The sequence below is a fragment of the Diprion similis genome, chromosome 8, assembly GCF_021155765.1.
Source record: "Diprion similis isolate iyDipSimi1 chromosome 8, iyDipSimi1.1, whole genome shotgun sequence".
Classification (NCBI taxonomy): domain Eukaryota; kingdom Metazoa; phylum Arthropoda; class Insecta; order Hymenoptera; family Diprionidae; genus Diprion; species Diprion similis.
The window spans coordinates 6,951,738-6,971,117 of NC_060112.1; the positions used below are offsets into that span (position 1 = coordinate 6,951,738).

At 40.0% G+C, this 19,380-nt stretch overlaps 2 protein-coding genes across 3 annotated transcripts; one reads left to right on the top strand and one right to left on the bottom strand.

Annotated features, from left to right (window-relative positions):
- Window positions 1-9,273: 9,273 nt before the first annotated feature.
- Window positions 9,274-13,941, top strand: LOC124409745 (YEATS domain-containing protein 2). The gene is made up of 9 exons (XM_046887551.1): window positions 9,274-9,405; window positions 9,732-10,544; window positions 10,625-10,770; window positions 10,848-12,525; window positions 12,619-12,796; window positions 12,874-13,195; window positions 13,292-13,467; window positions 13,558-13,628; window positions 13,726-13,941. The coding sequence occupies exons 2-9, from the start codon at window positions 9,736-9,738 to the stop codon at window positions 13,832-13,834; spliced, it is 3,489 nt and encodes a 1,162-aa protein (XP_046743507.1). The 5' UTR covers window positions 9,274-9,405; window positions 9,732-9,735; the 3' UTR covers window positions 13,835-13,941.
- On the bottom strand, window positions 13,462-17,681 carry LOC124409746 (angiotensin-converting enzyme-like). 2 transcript variants are annotated; one of them, XM_046887553.1, is made up of 11 exons: window positions 17,408-17,681; window positions 17,203-17,334; window positions 16,995-17,107; window positions 16,708-16,896; window positions 16,337-16,601; window positions 16,139-16,247; window positions 15,877-15,991; window positions 15,138-15,375; window positions 14,878-15,024; window positions 14,235-14,421; window positions 13,462-13,607 (listed from the first exon to the last, which is right to left on the bottom strand). In XM_046887553.1, the coding sequence occupies exons 1-10, from the start codon at window positions 17,650-17,652 to the stop codon at window positions 14,235-14,237; spliced, it is 1,740 nt and encodes a 579-aa protein (XP_046743509.1). In that variant the 5' UTR covers window positions 17,653-17,681; the 3' UTR covers window positions 13,462-13,607. The 2 variants fall into 2 exon arrangements, with proteins under 2 accessions (XP_046743509.1, XP_046743508.1); XM_046887552.1 differs by lacking the exon at window positions 13,462-13,607 and having other exon boundaries at window positions 14,046-14,421.
- Between the last annotated feature and the right edge of the window lie 1,699 nt (window positions 17,682-19,380).

A 19,380-nucleotide genomic window follows, 5' to 3' on the forward strand; every position in this document is an offset into this window, starting at 1 on the left:
CGTCGAAATAGTGCCCTGATAAATAATTGTAGCACTTTTCAAAGTCGTCGAAATTTTCGCCAAAAATGCAAAGGGGTTAGCCTTACTTTTTTTGCGATTTTCGGAGCCGAAAATTTCTGGTCTCCGAATTTATTTGCATGACCGTTTACCGGCTAATTGGAGCCCCAGGAACTCAAAAAACATTCAAAAAAAAATGTAGGACAAACAGCAGAGAAATGACGATGAAAATCTGCAGTTTTTTGGCTGTAACTTCTGATCCGTTGCTCGCAGCGTATTGAGACTGCGCTCAATCGATTTCTCTCGCAAAATTACGTCGAAATAGTGCACTAATGAATTAATTGTAGCACTTTTCGAAGTCGTCGAAATTTTCGCCAAAAATGCAAAGGGGTTAGCCTTACTTTTTTTGCGATTTTCGGAGCCGAAAATTTGTGGTCTCCGAATTTATTTGTATGACCGTTTCCCGGCTAATTGGAGCCCCAGAAACTCAAAAAACATTCCAAAAAAAATGTAGGACAAACAGCAGAGAAATGACGATGAAAATCTGCAGTTTTTTGGCTGTAACTTCTGATCCGTTGCTCGCAGCGTATTGAGACTGCGCTCAATCGATTTCTCTCGCAAAATTACGTCGAAATAGTGCCCTAATAAATTAATTGTAGCACTTTTCAAAGTCGTCGAAATTTTCGCCAAAAATGCAAAGGGGTTAGCCTTACTTTTTTTGCGATTTTCGGAGCCGAAAATTTCTGGTCTCCGAATTTATTTGTATGACCGTTTTCCGGCAAATTGGAGCCCCGGGAACTCAAAAAACATTCCAAAAAAAATGTAGGACAAACAGCAGAGAAATGACGATGAAAATCTGCAGTTTTTTGGCTGTAACTTCTGATCCGTTGCTCGCAGCGTATTGAGACTGCGCTCAATCGATTTCTCTCGCAAAATTACGTCGAAATAGTGCCCTAATGAATTAATTGTAGCACTTTCCAAAGTCGTCGAAATTTTCGCAAAAAATGCAAAGGGGTTAGCCTTACTTTTTTGGCGATTTTTGGAGCCGAAAATTTCTGGTCTCCGAATTGATTTGTATGACCGTTTCCTGGCTAATTGGAGCCCCAGGAACTCGAAAAACACTGCGAAAAAAACGTAGGACCAACAGCAGAGAAATGACGATGAAAATCTGCAGTTTTTTGGCTTTAACTTCTGATCCGTTGCTCGCAGCGTATTGAGACTGCGCTCAATCGATTTCTCTCGCAAAATTACGTCGAAATAGTGCCCTAATGAATTAATTGTAGCACTTTTCAAAGTCGTCGAAATTTTCTCAAAAAATGCAAAGGGGTTAGCCTTACTTTTTTTGCGATTTTTGGAGCCGAAAATTTCTGGTCTCCGAATTGATTTGTATGACCGTTTCCTGGCTAATTGGAGCCCCAGGAACTCAAAAAACATTGCAAAAAAAACGTAGGACCAACAGCAGAGAAATGACGATGAAAATCTGCAGTTTTTTGGCTGTAACTTCTGATCCGTTGCTCGCAGCGTATTGAGGGCGCGCCCAATCGTTTTCTCTCGCAAAATTACGTCGAAATAGTGCCCTAATAAATTAAATGTAGCACTTTTCAAAGTCGTCGAAATTTTCGCCAAAAATGCAAAGGGGTTAGCCTTACTTTTTTTGCGATTTTCGGAGCCGAAAATTTCTGGTCTCCGAATTTATTTGCATGACCGTTTACCGGCTAATTGGAGCCCCAGGAACTCAAAAAACATTCAAAAAAAAATGTAGGACAAACAGCAGAGAAATGACGATGAAAATCTGCAGTTTTTTGGCTGTAACTTCTGATCCGTTGCTCGCAGCGTATTGAGACTGCGCTCAATCGATTTCTCTCGCAAAATTACGTCGAAATAGTGCACTAATGAATTAATTGTAGCACTTTTCAAAGTCGTCGAAATTTTCGCCAAAAATGCAAAGGGGTTAGCCTTACTTTTTTTGCGATTTTCGGAGCCGAAAATTTGTGGTCTCCGAATTTATTTGTATGACCGTTTCCCGGCTAATTGGAGCCCCAGAAACTCAAAAAACATTCCAAAAAAAATGTAGGACAAACAGCAGAGAAATGACGATGAAAATCTGCAGTTTTTTGGCTGTAACTTCTGATCCGTTGCTCGCAGCGTATTGAGACTGCGCTCAATCGATTTCTCTCGCAAAATTACGTCGAAATAGTGCCCTAATAAATTAATTGTAGCACTTTTCAAAGTCGTCGAAATTTTCGCCAAAAATGCAAAGGGGTTAGCCTTACTTTTTTTGCGATTTTCGGAGCCGAAAATTTCTGGTCTCCGAATTTATTTGTATGACCGTTTTCCGGCAAATTGGAGCCCCGGGAACTCAAAAAACATTCCAAAAAAAATGTAGGACAAACAGCAGAGAAATGACGATGAAAATCTGCAGTTTTTTGGCTGTAACTTCTGATCCGTTGCTCGCAGCGTATTGAGATTGCGCTCAATCAATTTTTCTCGCAAAATTACGTCGAAATAGTGCCCTAATGAATTAATTGTAGCACTTTTCCAAGTCGTCGAAATTTTCGCCAAAAATGCAAAGGGGTTAGCCTTACTTTTTTTGCGATTTTTGGAGCCGAAAATTTCTGGTCTCCGAATTGATTTGTATGACCGTTTCCTGGCTAATTGGAGCCCCAGGAACTCAAAAAACACTGCAAAAAAAACGTAGGACCAACAGCAGAGAAATGACGATGAAAATCTGCAGTTTTTTGGCTGTAACTTCTGATCCGTTGCTCGCAGCGTATTGAGACTGCGCTCAATCGATTTCTCTCGCAAAATTACGTCGAAATAGTGCCCTAATGAATTAATTGTAGCACTTTTCAAAGTCGTCGAAATTTTCGCAAAAAATGCAAAGGGGTTAGCCTTACTTTTTTTGCGATTTTTGGGGCCGAAAATTTCTGATCTCCGAATTGATTTGTATGACCGTTTCCTGGCTAATTGGAGCCCCAGGAACTCAGAACACATTGCAAAAAAAACGTAGGACCAACAGCAGAGAAATGACGATGAAAATCTGCAGTTTTTTGGCTGTAACTTCTGATCCGTTGCTCGCAGCGTATTGAGACCACGCCCAATCGTTTTCTCTCGCAAAATTACGTCGAAATAGTGCCCTAATAAATTAATTGTAGCACTTTTCAGAGTCGTCGAAATTTTCGCCAAAAATGCAAAGGGGTTAGCCTTACTTTTTTTGCGATTTTTGGAGCCGAAAATTTCTGGTCTCCGAATTGATTGGTATGACCGTTTCCTGGCTAATTGGAGCCCCAGGAACTCAAAAAACATTCCAAAAAAAACGTAGGACCAACAGCAGAGAAATGACGATGAAAATCTGCAGTTTTTTGGCTTCAACTTCTGATCCGTTGCTCGCAGCGTATTGAGACTGCGCTTAATCGATTCCTCTCGCAAAATTACGTCGAAATAGTGCCCTAATAAATTAATTGTAGCACTTTTCAAAGTCGTCGAAATTTTCGCCAAAAATGCAAAGGGGTTAGCCTTACTTTTTTTGCGATTTTCGGAGCCGAAAATTTCTGGTCTCCGAATTTATTTGCATGACCGTTTCCCGGCTAATTGGAGCCCCAGGAACTCAAAAAACATTCAAAAAAAAATGTAGGACAAACAGCAGAGAAATGACGATGAAAATCTGCAATTTTTTGGCTGTAACTTCTGATCCGTTGCTCGCAGCGTATTGAGACTGCGCTCAATCGATTTCTCTCGCCAAATTACGTCGAAATAGTGCTCTAATAAATTAATTGTAGCACTTTTCAAAGTCGTCGAAATTTTCGCCAAAAATGCAAAGGGGTTAGCCTTACTTTTTTTGCGATTTTTGGAGCCGAAAATTTCTGGTCTCCGAATTGATTTGTATGACCGTTTCCTGGCTATTCGGAGCCCCAGGAACTCAAAAAACATCGCAAAAAAAACGTAGGACCAACGGCAGAGAAATGACGATGAAAATCTGCAGTTTTTTGGCTGTTACTTCTGATCCGTTGCTCGCAGCGTATTGAGACTGCGCCCAATCGATTTCTCTCGCAAAATTACGTCGGAATAGTGCCCGAAAGAAATAATTGCAGCACTTTCCAAAGTCGTCAAAATTTTCGCCAAAAATGCAAAGGGGTTAGATTTAGATTCAGATTTAGATTTATTGACATCATATTTTCTTGTGTTTACATATAATTCCCAGTTCTCCAAGCCTGAGCATCTTATTATGCTTGTGTGGCTGGAGTTGCTTTTTTTTTACTTGGTGACAACTTGTCACTCAATTTTCTAAATTACAATTCATTTGCGTGATTGTGTGCTTGCATTTGAGTCATTCTCATCCGCACCTGATAAATGTACTATATCACGCAGATTTATTATTTCTACTTTTATTCAATCATCACATTATACTTATTTCCCAATTTATACCTAATTAATTATTGATACTCATTTATTTGCTTACACGTGTAACAAAAAACATTCAGAAACCTCGAGAGTACTTTTATATTCTTATCGAGTCTTTTCATTCACTTTTTTTCTAGGTGTTAGTCAGTTTATTGTAGTACATTCTTCCCTGCTGTAAGATCCAAGTACCAATACTTTTTTTGAAACCCTGTATACATCTTTGCTTTATTTCTAATGGAATTTCATTATACAGCTTGTTTAATCTTACTTTTTCCCGTCTGTGCCCAATTGTTGTTTTAGTTTTTGGCAGTGTGAGGTTTCCTCGTGTCCTGGCTCTGGTGTCGTGTTTGTGGGCGCGCTTTTTTTGTTTTATTTCTTCTGGATTCCGTTTAAGACGCACTAGTGCGTTCTTCATGTATGCCTGGCGTATGTCTGGTATCTTCGTGGTGGCAAACAGCATATCACTTGGGTAATACCTAGGTTTCCAAAAGGCTATTCGTAGTATCATTTTCTGTATTATTTCTAGTGGTTTTAAATTCTTTTGGTATGCGTTTCCCCATGCTATTATTCCGCATTCGATAATGGAGTGTACTAGAGCATAATAGATTTTCCTTATCGTGTCCTGGATTACAATGGATCTGATATTGATCAGCGTGTGAATTGTTTGTCGTAGTCTGGCTGCTGTTTGTTTTATGTGTTCAGTCCACTTCATTTTTTCATCTATCGTGACACCCAGATATTTGATGTGTTCCTTTATTTCTATTTCTTGGCAGCCGCATCCTGGTTCATATTTTCCGCAGGTGTGTATTTTCAGATTCAGGAATTCACTGTCTTCAGGATCTTTGATTTTTTTAATTTTATACCGCGTATATTTTGTTTTGTTCCCATTCAGGGTTAGTTTGTGATTGTCTAGCCACTTCTTTATTTTTGCCATATCCGTGTTCGCTTTCCTATAAATCTCCTTCCAGTCATTTCCTGTCGTAATTATTGCCGTGTCATCTGCGTAGGCTATCATTTCTGATTTTATCTTCATTTTGCAGAGATCGTTGGTGTACACAATATACAATATTGCTCCAAATACAGACCCTTGTGGGACGCCCGTTGTTATTACGCCTGCTTTGCTATTTCTGTCCCCGATCCTTGTCTTTTGTTGTCTGTTCCCGAGGTAGCTTCCAAACCATTTATTCGCTATTCCTCTGATGCCCATTTTCTCTAGTTTTGCGGAGCAAGATGTTATGTTGTACTGTATCGAAGGCTTTCGATAGATCCAGGTATATGGCAATGGTTTTGGTTCCTTGGTCGAGGTTGCTCGTAATACGATTCGTGAGTCTGTATATCGCATCCTGTGTACTCTTATTCACTCTGAATCCGTACTGGGTATTTGAGAGGATGCTGTTTTTTTCAAAGAACTCTATTAGCCTATTTTATATGCATTTTTCTAGGATCTTACTTATGCTGCTTATGAGCGACATAGGTCTATAGTTTGTTACATCTGTTTTTTCACCGGCTTTATAAACTGGTATTACTATGCTTGTTTTTAATCGCTCTGGGAAGATTCCAATTGATATGCTTCGATTGAAGATGCATTCCAGTGGTTTCACAACGTATTCGATGGTTGATTTTAATAATTCCGCCTTTATTCCATCTTCTCCCGGTGCTGTGTGTGACTTCATCTGCGTGATATGTCTTCTTATTTCCGATTCCTTAGGTTAGCCTTACTTTTTTTGCGATTTTTGGAACTGAAAATTTCTGGTCTCCGAATTGATTTGTATGACCGTTTCTTGGCTAATTGGAATCCCAGGAACTCAAAAAACACATTAAAAAAAGCGTAGGACCAACAGCAGAGAAATGACGATGAAAATCTGCAGTTTCTTGGCTGTAATTTTTGATCCGTTGCTCGCAGCGTATTGGGACTACGCTCAATCGATTTCTCTCGCAAAGTTACGTCGGGATAGTGCCCTGAAGAATCAATTGCAGCACTTTTCAAAGTTGTCGAAATTTTCGCAAAAAATACAAAGGGGTTAGCCTTACTTTTTTTGCGATTTTTGGAGCCGACAACTTCTGGTCTCCGAATTGATTTGTATGACCGTTTTTCGGCTAATTGGAACCCCAGGAACTTAAAAAACACATTTAAAAAAGCGTAGGACCAACAGCAGAGAAATTACGACGCAAAGACCAGCAGCAGAAAAATTGAGAAAATACGTCTTTCGTTTTTTGGCTGTAGCTTTTGATCCGTTGCTCGCAGCGTATTGAGACTGCGCCCAATCGATTGCTCTTGCAAAATTACGTCGGAATAGTGCCTGAAAGAATTTATTGCAGCACTTTTCAGAATCGTCGAAATTTTCGCAAAAAATCCAAAGGGGTTAGCCTTACTTTTTTGGTCATTTTTGGAGCCGAGAATTTTACGTCTCGGAATCGATTTGTATTACCCTTTCTAGATTAATTGGACGCCCAGGAACTCAGAAACACACAAGAAAAAAAGCGTTGGACCAACAGCAGAGAAATTACGACGCAAAGACCAGCAGCAGAAAAATTGAGAAAATACGTCTTCCGTTTTTAGGCTGTAACTTTTGATCCGTTGCTCGCAGCGCATTCGGACTGCGCTCAATAGATTTCTTTCGCAAAATTACGTCGGAATAGTGCCTGAAAGAATCTATTGCAGCACTTTTTAGAATCGTCGAAATTTCCGCAAAAAATCCAAAGGGGTTAGCCTTACTTTTTTGGTCATTTTTGGAGCCGAGAATTTTTCGTCACGGAATCGATTGGTATGACCCTTTCTAGATTAATTGGACGCCCAGGAACTCAGAAAACACAAGAAAAAAAGCGTAGGACCAACAGCAGAGAAATTACGACGCAAAGACCAGCAGCAAAGAAAACGAGAAAATGCGTCTTCCGTTTTCAGGCTGTAACTTTTGATTTGTTGCACGCAGCGTATTGGGACCGCGCTTAGTCGATTTTTCTCGCAAAATCACTCCGGAATAGTGCCTTAACGAATCAATCGCAGCTTTTTTCAAAGTCCTCGAAATTTTCACTGAAAATCCAATGGGGTTAGCCTTACTTCTTTTGTGTTTTCCAGAGCTGAAATTTATTCTTCTATGCTGAAAATTTTTTTCGGTATCGATTATTATGACCCATTTCCGACGAATTGGACACTCAGGAACACAGAAAACACTACAAAAAGAGCATTGAATCATTACCAGAGCCATTACGGACCAGAGACTAGCAGCAGCAAAACTGACAAAACACATCTTTTGTTTTTTGGCCTTAACTTTCGATGTGTTGCTTGCAATGTATTTGGACTGGGAACGGATTCCAGCATTCTTTAGAATCGTCAGAGTGTTCAGGAATATTCCGAAGGGATCAGCGTTACATATTTCAGCAAAAAATTCTCAGACCCCAAATTCACCACAGAAAATAGACGGTCGGACGAAGTTCTAGCATCAAGACGAAGTACGATTCTCAATTGATCCGAATCAATTATTCTTAACGCTCGAGAAAAAAATTCTTGAGTCCAAAGTACGCATTCGTATCAAGTTGATCGTGAATTTTGATGAATGATCTATCCCACATTTCCAAAGTATCCAGACCTGAAAAAAAAAATTATTCGAACTTCATAAAGAATGAGTTATAAAGTGGCTCCTTGGAATATGCAATAAAAAAGCACCTTTGGGAGAGGTTGAATGGATCCGAATACTTGTAGAGAACGTTGATGAAAGTATACATCTTCAGTCAGCGATTGCTATCCATTGGTAAATTACATATATTCACTATTATAATTGGCTGGATCGTAAGCGCTTTCTTGAAGGTTATTATAGTCTTTATCTTCAGCTCTGATAGTGGTTAATTTTGTTGAAACTGTTAGCTTTTATGTTTTCCTACTGTTGGTTAACGTCGGATCGAATCCTGGAGATTACAAGAGTACTTGTTGTTACATTTTTACGGTCAGAAAATGCATAAAAACACAAATTTGTGCATTATCTTGGCGTGTTGCAGTAACATCAGTTGTTAGCATTTTGTGATTTGATCAACTCCGACCACTACATTGGCACTCTCCTATAATAAATATGTTCTGCATTACCTACTACTTTACCGGTGCTAATTGTAGTAGAGTTTGTGACGCTTACCGACATGTAGCTATTGTCCGAAAATTGGTTCTCGAAATCAATTTCTTATCAAAGGATACCGGACACCCTGGACACTACTAAGTGGTACGTTCCGAAATACGCTCGGAATGCTGCGAAGCATCTCTTTTGCGCTGTCGAGTTTGTAAGCTTCTCTGCCTCTGTCCTAGGGAGTTTTTCGAGCTTCCAGCTAGTTTCGGAACGCACCCGAAATAGGGACATGAAAACCCGAGTGCACGGTCTTCTACACAGGTCTTGCAACTAGGCAAGAAGCTCAATAGGAGGCAGTGAATCCACTATTGAAGCAATATCCAGGTGGCGTTGCGATCGAGGGATGTATAAACATAACCTCTACAATTCTTGAACTTTATCATTCACGGTGACCGTTCTATTATTCTACGCGTTTTACCCGTTGTGAAGTTTTGATATCGACTAACATATCTATTGGTTTTGGATTTGTTAGTCATTGCATATCTTTCTTTTTCTTTCAAGGAACAAAATTCATAGAAAATATTATGTATCAGCGAGATTCTTGGGTTTGAATTCAACGCTCGTGTAAAGCGCATGCGTGACTATCGTTATCTTTGTCGCACCGGGTATCCCTCGATCGCAGCGACCCTAGCGGCTTGGCACGTCAAGAGGACCACGTCGAGATTCACAGTTGCAAGACCTGTGTATAAGACCGTGCCCGAGTGTGATCTTGCACAAACTCTTCTTCGAGTCTGAATCTAAGTTCTATTCCATTCACTATTCCTGTAGTCAAAGCAGAGTGCAGTGAGTGCCGTGGAAAGACAGACGAGGACATTTTTTTGACAATTCGTTAACAGTAAAGAGTCAAATTGTTGGGTGCTCACATACAAATTGAACAGAGTGAAATAAATGCATGGTAAGTATTGTTGGATCAATAATACGCAAGGCAAATTGACAGCTACTTTATAACGCAAAAACTGTTAATCCGTGATCAGAGTCACTGAAAAATTTAGCGTCCCACTGTCAATTTCCATTTTCTTGTCATGTTATTAGCATTTATTACACTATTCAGCAGTTTTAATCCGCACAGTTCAACTCCTGCAAAGGTTCACTGTTTACCTCGCTAACAATGCAAGCATCTCCGAATGTAACAACAATCGCTCGACATAACCTTAAAATACAGAGATAAAAAATTTGAAACATCAACTCATCATGTCTTTCAAAATTTTTCATAAATTCCAGTTAAATGAGCGCCCCAGAAAGGCCATCGGACGACCAAGATCCTGATTACGCATCGCCTGAACCAACGAATGCGAAGCAGCAAAAAATATATGAGGACACAGCACGGGCCAATACGGCTAATAAAATAGTGACGATAGTAGAGAAAGAATTCACCAAGGAGATAGATCAGAAAGAGAAGGAAGTCCTAGAGATTCAGAGCAGGCTTCAGAAGGCTCTAAAGACGCTGCACCTGTTGCGCTATGTCGTTGTAACAGACTTTTACAATCGCAAACAATGCCAGGCACCACAGACTGCCGTCGAATCGAAACAGTCCCAAATACACCCGGCAATAAAACGTCTTATTGGTAAAACACCGAGGCGGCAAAAAATCGGGCTTGCAGATCCTGGTCCATCGACTTCTAAGGGCTATGAAAACGAGATACAGGCCAAACCCGACGTCTTGGAAATCAAGAAGCGACTGGGCCTGGACCTGGAGATCAAGAGTGAGAAGGGAATCTCGCCTGTAAAGAATGATGCTGAAGCCAGAACTGATTCTGACCCACCTAAGAAAATTCCTAGATATATTCCACCGAAAAGCAACGCTCCCGCCGTTACTAGCCCTGCCAGAGGAGTGCGGCATAAAGTCTGGAAACGAATCGTCATCGGCAACATATCCAAGTGGATTCCTCCGGACTGGAGGGAGGACGGAGCTAGTCATAAATGGATGATGTATGTTAGAGGGAGCAAAGAGGCCCCTGACATCACTGATTTTGTTAGCAAAGTCAGATTCTTTCTGCATCCTAGCTATCAGCCAAACGACGTTGTCCAAGTAACGTGAGTATGAATGAATTCTGAATTACAGTAAATATATTGTTATTGACACATTTTCTGATATTCAATTAACGTTTCTACAGATCTCCTCCGTTTCATTTGTCCCGAAGAGGCTGGGGTGAATTTCCACTGAGAGTGCAGCTGCATTTTAAAAACCCGTTAAACAAGCCAATGGATGTTATTCACTACCTGAAATTGGATCGGACTTACACCGGTCTGCAGACTCTTGGTGAGTAGCTTCCCTCTTTGTAGTGCATTAGTTGCTGTTTTAAAACTATGGGTCAATTTAAAATCTCTAAATTCCAGGCTCGGAGACAGTTGTCAACATCTGGATCCATACAACGAACCCTCAGAACTTCAAAAAGAGTCTGGATGCAGTGCTTGAGAGTGATGATGTTCCTAGTAAAAGAAATGACAGTAAAGTAGTGCAGGAAAATGGTGAAATAAATTTGTCAATTGTAAAAGAAGAATTTCAACCATCCGAATCACAAAACAATGTATCGAGTGTATCTGAAAGATCTGCTAAGATGGAACGGACTGAAAGCCATGTCGTCAATGAAAACTGTATAAAGATCGAGCACAATTATGTCAGTAGTATGTTCAAAGAGCACGAACACATAGACGTAGTAAATTCTATAGAAAATAACGTAACAATCAGACATTCTACGAATGATAAAAGCCACCCTATAGATAAGTCCTTTGAAAATGCAGGAAATTTGATAAATAACATGAACCATAGCTTATTGAAGTTAGAAGAAAATAATGTCAAATCCAACGAGGAAAACGAAGTTAATGAACATAGTGACACGAATATCGGACAGAAAACAACAAGCAATGGACAGTGCGTGGTTGAAACAAGTGTTTGCGAATCTTCGGTTGTCGTCGAGACCAACGAGGGTGTAAACGTTTCTGAAAATGTACTGCAAACCAAAGAAATTGTTGAATCGAAACAGAAAAACTTTTCAAATAATGTAGAAACTAATGGCAACATTTCACCAATTCCTATAAAACTGGTGAAATGTAACGATAAGTTTTTTTTAATGACTGATGTAGGAAAATTAACAAGCAATTCAGTCGACTTGGTAAAAATATCAAATGCTAACGTAGTCAAAAATATTTTGTCAAAGAAAATTCAGCCAGCCATATCGCTGGTAAGAAAGGCTAGCACTGAATTGAAAAGAACGATTACTGAGGCTGTAGAGTTATCAAATAGTCAAAACGGAATGGACCAAAATGTCCCAATCACTGCAGCCAGTCGCAAGTCTCAGTATTTAACATCGGGATCCGAATCAGGAATGGATTCGAGCGCTAAATTACTGAAAATTAATTCACAGCGATTGGAAATGCAGAGATTAGCTTCCAGCCTCAAATCTATGCCGTCGAAATCTGAGCCGTTGAAGATTACAATACCACCACCAGACGAGCCGCAAAGAAAAAAGCAGAAATTAGTTTTGGAGAACAGTCAGTTCATTTCGATAAAGACCGGAAACAGTTCGTCACTAACTGCTGTGGTCAATCCGAGGCAATTAGCAGCAAGGTCTATTCTTTACGATAAAAAAATTCAAGATGGTATTGGAAAGGTTTCAGTCTTGAACAAAGGTGTGAGGACCATGGAGAGAGTATCTCTGCTCAAGCCGAGTGTTAGTATACTAAAAAAGTCAGATGGAAACAATAAATTGGACACGAATAACCAAAGCAAACCAGCTATAGTACTGAACATAAATCCATCGAAAAGCTTGCTACTTAATTCGAATTCCGCCGTACCAGTGCTGCAGATAGCTAAACCATTGTACAACAACTTGCAAATTGATAAGCGAACCGTGCTCGTGCCGAATCAAGTTGGACAATTGAAGCTGAAACAATTACCTAAAACTGTGAAAATCGATGAACAGGACAATTCTAAGCCTGTAAAAATTAGCGTCACCCTAGGAAAAGATAAACAAAAGCTACTGAGCAAAAAGGAAAAATACGAGGATATTCTGAGGTAATTCGAAAACTAAAGCAACATTGAATGTACAGTGAAAAATGCGATTTTGGTAGTTTTAAGTTAATTTTTTTTATTTTTCAATTCACACAGATCGATCGAAACTGTCGAAATAAAAGATACTATCGGAACGCTGCGATACATCATGAAACGAACTCCTCTGATTACACCAGAGGCAAGGGACCCCGATTACAGACAATTGCATCCTTACGCTTGCTGTACTCAGGAGGAATTTTTGAACTATCATTTGGGAAAGCAAAGAGCACATGAGGTGAAAATTCAATTATCATTAACGGTCATGTTGATACAAATCTATGTTTTTATTACTAAACAATAGAAATTTTTCAGTGGTTCAGAGCAAAGACGGTGAGAATGTTCCTAAAGAAGAAAGGATTCGAAGGCAGTCAGCTTTGGAGTGTTAAAGAGATTTTAAATTGGGCCAGAATTCACGGATACACACCTGTCCAAACCTCGCTGGATATTGGAAACTCTGCGAAAACTAGTAAAAAAATACCTGAAGCTACTAGTAGTGTTGCAATATCAACTTGCACTGAATCTCTACAGTTCAACGAGTGGTTGGAGAACTGTAAGGATTTGAATATCTCCAACGAAGATAGTAACATAGAAATTGATGTCGTTCACGTAACGGAACCAAAAATGAAGACGGAAAGTAAGTTTTATTCCTGCGCATGCATACAAACTGGAAAGCTACAACTCTAAACGTCTGAATAATTGACACAAACACTGGCTTGTTATATTTTTACAGTTAAAACCGAGGCAACAGGGATGTCGAAAGACACAATCACTCTGGATAGCGATCCTCTTCTTGAGCTGCCGTCAGCGTTTGTAGATGAAACAGCCAGAGAAATCGGTATCCGGTTGCAGCGAGAAGAAATCATCCCTGGAGTCTTGCATTCGGCTGCTGAACGAATGATTGTTGAGGTAAAATTCTCCACAGTTGTATTTTACTTTGAAATCCGTTTCCGATTTGTGCGTTGGGAAGAGAAAAAAAAGAAACAATGAATTTTACAGGCAATGCGATGTTTTGTCGACGACCTGATGCGGCGATCTCATGCTAAAGCCTGGGAAAGAAGTAACACCAAGTGAGTAATTCCGTTTTTTCTGTCGAACAATTTTTATCGACTTTCAATGTGATTATAAAAGCAGGTATAATGATTAATTCTTATTTTATTTATTCAGATTTCCAGATACGATAAAACTGGACGATGTACGAGGCGCTTTATTAACTCGCGATGAATTTGACGTATTCACGAACGAAGGGCTGGGATCGTCACAAAACATGGGTTAAAAGGAGAATAAATCGATTGATATGCCTACCGGAAACTGCCATTCAAGTATTAAAATGATCATTCGACATTGCTAGGAAATTATCAAGCTATGCATTTATGCAGCAAAGAAGAAAAGAAAAGAAAACAAATAGGTGAAAACAACCAGAAGTTAAGAAATTAATTACCTACTGGAATCAGAACAGTTGTTTGTGTCTGATTTTTACATTCTAACTATAATAGTTATCATTTTATAAACTACTCTATGACTGTGTCACTGTAAATTTTAATCCCACTTTGTCATAATAACGATTATTATCGCTTTGACCATCATTAACGACACTGTGTCAAACTGTATATGATGTTATTACTTTTTCGAATTGCATTATACCTGTCTTTACTGGTCAATCGAATTACCGTTACCTATGCCACATTGTTAATAGCTTTATCCCAACCAACGGGAATGTCGTAATATTTCACTTGAAGCTTCAACCATCTATATATTGGTTCATAGTATTCCAGAAACGGTTCGACTCGATAGTTTTTAGCACCAGTCGCTAAGTAGAGCGGATATTTCCAATTCACGCTGCTTCCGAGCTCCATAAGATGTCTTGAATAAGATATTAGCTCCATAAGATATTTGAAAAAATAGCATTAAAATCATGCTTATTACTTCCACTTATTATGTTCTCAATATTGAACAAACAAATGAACTAAATAATTATACCATGCGCTCTTCAAACATAATCAGATTTGATAACGCACGTTTTTACCGATCCCTGATTCATAAGCCAAAATGATTATTATAATAGGAAATTTATATTTATAATTACCTGCAATCACACTGCGGTGTAAATTTTTTTATTACTATTTGTTTTTTACCAAGCTATTTTCTATTGTTTTCATAAGTAAAGATGAGGAAAGAAAAGGAAATGGAAAATAAAAATACGTGAAAAGAAATCATGGTCGAAGAATTTTGTAACACTAACGCCTAATCCAAAATCCCTACATTCTAGTCTATTTCTATTTGAACCAATTTGAAAAAAATACTTGGGGTTAAACTTACTTCAACTTGTTCCCAGCGTTCTTTGATCCGTAAATATCGCATCTGTGTAAAGGAATATCAAAATTCGGATCGCCAACTTTACCCGTGACCGCAGCCTCGCACATGCCTTTGAAAATTTGCACTTGCAATATGTAGCCGAGAAAATATCTGTGCGCAGAAAAGAAGAAAAATATGCCAACAAATAACACAAACGATTTATCGTTTTATTATAAATATGTGAATAAAAATACCAGTGATCTCTACACTTGAAAAATACTCACCTAACGTAGGGTGTGTTGTCGGTAACGTGAAACTTTGCTGCGGGATCGAAAAAGAAATCCGAGCGAGGTGAAGGCGGCTCGATTCCCTGATACCGTCTCGTTATCGCCCACCAAGCCTCGTTGTACTCAGACGATTTTATTTCACCACTGAATACTTTCCATCGCCATTTATCAATGACTAGGCCGTGCGGAAGCTGCGGCACCTTGGATAGAGCTTGTTTTAAAAGAAACGGCAAATCTGTGAATAAAACAACAACCACGTTTTGCTGGATATCGCTTTGTCCGCAGATTTCAAATAGAAAACTCTATCTGCGCTCCAACCGCGCTCCCAAGTAGTACATTCTATGAGCCAATAGATGCGAACGAACCACGTCTAGGCGAAGTAGTAAAACCCAAAGTGGCCGGACCTACAGCAACGTAAATTTAGTTGCCGATAGTCAGGCGCCACGCAATCGTAAGTAGTAATGGCTGGCCTATTCAAACTAGTGGCAGCGGCTGTTACGAACTGCGGGATCTTTCGCGAAACACATTGTGTCAAACTTTCGATCAATGATTTTGTGGGATATAAGATTTATGAGAAAATAGATTAGCAACTATCAGGTAGGTTGACTGACCGACATTCCGTAGCGGTAAATCTTTCGTGGATCAGACTAATGGTGTACGGCTGGTTGCAAATCGGTGAGTGCATTATGGTTCAGATTTACGAAACTAAGATTTTTATACGCAACGTTATACTGACCATCGTCCGGAGTCGAGTCGGAAATGAGTCCAAGCCTGTGCAAATGTTGCGGAGTCATGACACCGTACATCACGGCATCGCCAATTGCCTCGTGAAATGCTGAATTGGCTCCATCCTACAGTATAAGATCGATTAGCGAGAGATATTTTGTATGAAATAAAAAAATGAAGATTGTTTACGTTCAGCGGTAATTATTCAATGAATCTCGCCAATCGACAGCAAGCGGACATTTGCCAGAGTATACAGTGTAAATTAATTTCACCATAAATATAGCGGGCTGGTCTTTATAAGCCATATAATAGTATATGTGGCCGAGTTCATGATGAATTACGTAAAAGTCTTCGGTGTTAACTTCAGCACAGATGAGTATTCTGAAAAGGAGTAATTTTCTATTAATTGGTTGGCTCTTTACGGGACAATTGTTACCTTTATACAATCGATTTCCGCCCCATTCACTTACCTATAATCATTGTCTTGATACATGTTAGCGGCAGTACCGTGACAGGCTATTTCCGATCTGTTTCCTCTCTCGAAAACAGAGTTCTCCCAAAACGAGGAAGTCAGCTGCGGGAGGCCCATTGATACGTAAAAGTCCTCGGCAAGCTTCACCATCTCCGTAACAGTGACATTCTTTCTCTTCAGAGCGTCCGTAAGGCCACCGTTGTCTTTGGCACTTGGCCAAATAATATCAACGAGAGATTCCCAGTTTTGAGCCCACATGTTCCCTAAAAATGTAAAATCACCAAATTGATTAGATAAGCGAACAAATCCGATGAATCAACCGATCGATGACCTGACAATGAAATATGGTTCGATAATTATAAGATTCACCTAGCAGATGCGCTGGTATCGGTCCTCGAGGATCAACGATGTCCGGGTATTTTTGAGCCAATCGAAACCTGGCAACCGCGTGGAGCAGCTCGTAGAGTGGTTCTATTTGCCCGTACAAATCCTCCACCACGTTCTCCAAATCCGGAATTTCCAACTCCTCGCGCCAGCACTCGCCAATATCGAGGTATCCTGGTTTCCACATGATAGACACAATTATATTTTCGCATATAATACAAGATTCTGGACAGACAAAGAAATGAAATCAAAAATTTCAGGTATGTCATCACCGTTATTCCAGGCTCCCTGGTTCTGCAGAGCGACCGAGGTGGTGAAGAGTCCTTTTACTTTGCTCATTTCGTTCCTCCAGGAAACCCAAGCCCATCGAAGTTCACTTTCGTTTCTAATTTCGCACCGAAAAAAAGAAAATGCAATGTTCAAAAGTTACAGAATATCAGTCGAGCTGTCTTAACAACTCATGATTCAAAATCAGTTCACCTTGAGGTAGCAGCGAGCCTCTCGAGTTCAGGTTCTCCGTGATAACATTTCCGCTCGTTGTATTCCTCGTTTCTGCAGACCAGAGCGTTGGCGTAGCTGGATGAGAGCTTTTCGAAAATGCTGGTCAATGCTCTGAAACATGAACGACAGCGTTTTTATTTTCAAACAATCACAGCCAGCTACCGATGTACGGAGAATTACTCGCCTGGCTTGATATGGTGTGTATTTCGGCCCCCTGCAGAGTAGACGAATCATCCTCTTCTCGGAGAAACCAAGAACATCCGGCTTTCTCCCAAGGTTTTCCATCATGGAACACCAGGTGTTTCGCCAGGTGGTTTTGAACCGTGACATCCCAGCGTTCAGACTTGAAACCTGCGACGATGGTCTCGTCGCGCTTTGCCATTCCAAAATTGCGGTGGCTCGGTTCAAAACCAGCAGCTCGTCGTTCATTTGTTTCAAAAGACGCCCGGGATGGTGGTCCTTTTTGCCAGTGAAAGAACTCGAATAAGGACTTTGCATTTCTCCTTCTTTATTTTGGAGATCATGGAAAAAGAAAAATCAATTGTGGTAGCCAGAGTTTCGGAGGAAAAGTCCGTCTTTCACGAATTGCTTTAATCAGACTTTTCCATCGCAAGTTTCATTATTATACTCACCGATCGGGCTGAGTCCGTTGATTATCCCATGCTGCAGGTGATCTTGATCCAAAAACCGGGAGGCGAGCAACAAGTGCAATGAAGAGAAAATAAACCCGGCTGCGAGGATCATTTTGAACGGACTGGTATATTTCGTCGTTCACTTACACCTTGGCATACTTGAAAATCGCTCTAGTTACGAGCCTCGAGTAAACGAGACGATTTTGTTGCAATGGTGTCGCTTTCAAAACCTTAAACAAATCAGAACCGGAGCCTCGACTCGAACTTCCTTTTATCCCGCATTCTCCCGCCCCTTCCCGTCCCGCACCTGAAGCGCATGCTTCGCCCTGCCACCTGCTACCCATCAGATAACCGACTACGATTTCCTCTGTTCTTTAATTTCGTTCTCTTATTTCCCTCCCCTCCGCAGACCTTAATCTTTTCCAGAATCACCGCTAAGATTTCGAGTCAATTTATCTATTTTCTATTACTGCACAGTTGATTTTTTAACGAGATGAATGTTTGATTTTTTCTAGTCCTTCTTTTTTCCACTTTTTTCAGCGGGTCAGCTACGTGGGAGTAAATACTGCCGCAGGATAATTTAATTATAGCCCCCGATGTCGCAGCGGCTCCCGTCGCGATTCGTATATCTTAGGACGGGGCTCAAAAGGGATCAGAACAAATTGAGAGAAAGAGCGTATTCTCGTCCTCTGGAGGGCATTTATTGCGCGACATTCCTTGAATAACAAAGGTCGCTCCTTCTACCTGGTATATAGAGTAGATGAGAAGGAGAACGGAGAGCTGGAAAGCCTTACTCTTCTCGCACGGTGTGTGTTTCTCCACCCGGACTTAATTACACAAAACGTATATACACGTTAAATTGTTTCGTTGACTATTAAAGGTATATAAGAAAGTGAAAGAAAGAAAAAAAAAAAGCAAAAACGAAGAATTAATTTATCTAGAAGCCAAGCCGCAGCTGATTTGCGGGGCGCGTTGTTAACACCAGGTATAAGGTATCGCTATACGGGATAATAAAATTTGATTTTAATTAAAATTTATCAGTATAAACAGAGCGGTGATGCGTTTTTAATGTCACGTTGACAAGATTAGATTCCTACCACTCTAGCGCCAGGATTAACTTGGTCACACGTGTAAACACATGTATTGATAATATTTTATCAACGAATGCTTTCACTTCCAGGAATAAATGCACCTTCCAGATGAGATGATTCCACCGTATAAAAGATTACCCGGCTACTGTCCGATGATTCAGTGATATTTACGAAATAATTGAATAAATACTAAATACGAAAGATTCGCCGAGAAGTAGAATACCTATCAAATTACCTCAACCAGCCAATATTTGCGAAAGGAAAATTGGCGTCGCGCTTCTCGCCTCTCGGTTTCGTTGTCTTGTTTAAAATACATTCTATTCGAAACGAACAGCAATGTATTCAAATTTCTTACAAGAACCTTTTCCATCTGAATTTAAAAAAAAATTCATTATAGATTTTGAAGGTGATGCAATTAGGTGCTGGAAAAAGAG

Excerpts from the sequence above, each read along its gene's own strand:
- LOC124409745 (XM_046887551.1), top strand. The coding sequence starts at position 9,736 with ATGAGCGCCCCAGAAAGGCCATCGGACGACCAAGATCCTGATTACGCA. Across the intron at positions 12,797-12,873 it reads GAAAGCAAAGAGCACATGAG|TGGTTCAGAGCAAAGACGGT; the intron begins GTGAAAATTCAA and ends GAAATTTTTCAG. Across the intron at positions 13,196-13,291 it reads ACCAAAAATGAAGACGGAAA|TTAAAACCGAGGCAACAGGG; the intron begins GTAAGTTTTATT and ends ATATTTTTACAG.
- LOC124409746 (XM_046887553.1), bottom strand. The coding sequence starts at position 17,652 with ATGAACGACGAGCTGCTGGTTTTGAACCGAGCCACCGCAATTTTGGAA. Across the intron at positions 16,248-16,336 it reads TATCAAGACAATGATTATAG|AATACTCATCTGTGCTGAAG; the intron begins GTAAGTGAATGG and ends ACTCCTTTTCAG. Across the intron at positions 14,422-14,877 it reads AACGCTGGGAACAAGTTGAA|ACATCTTATGGAGCTCGGAA; the intron begins GTAAGTTTAACC and ends ATCTTATTCAAG.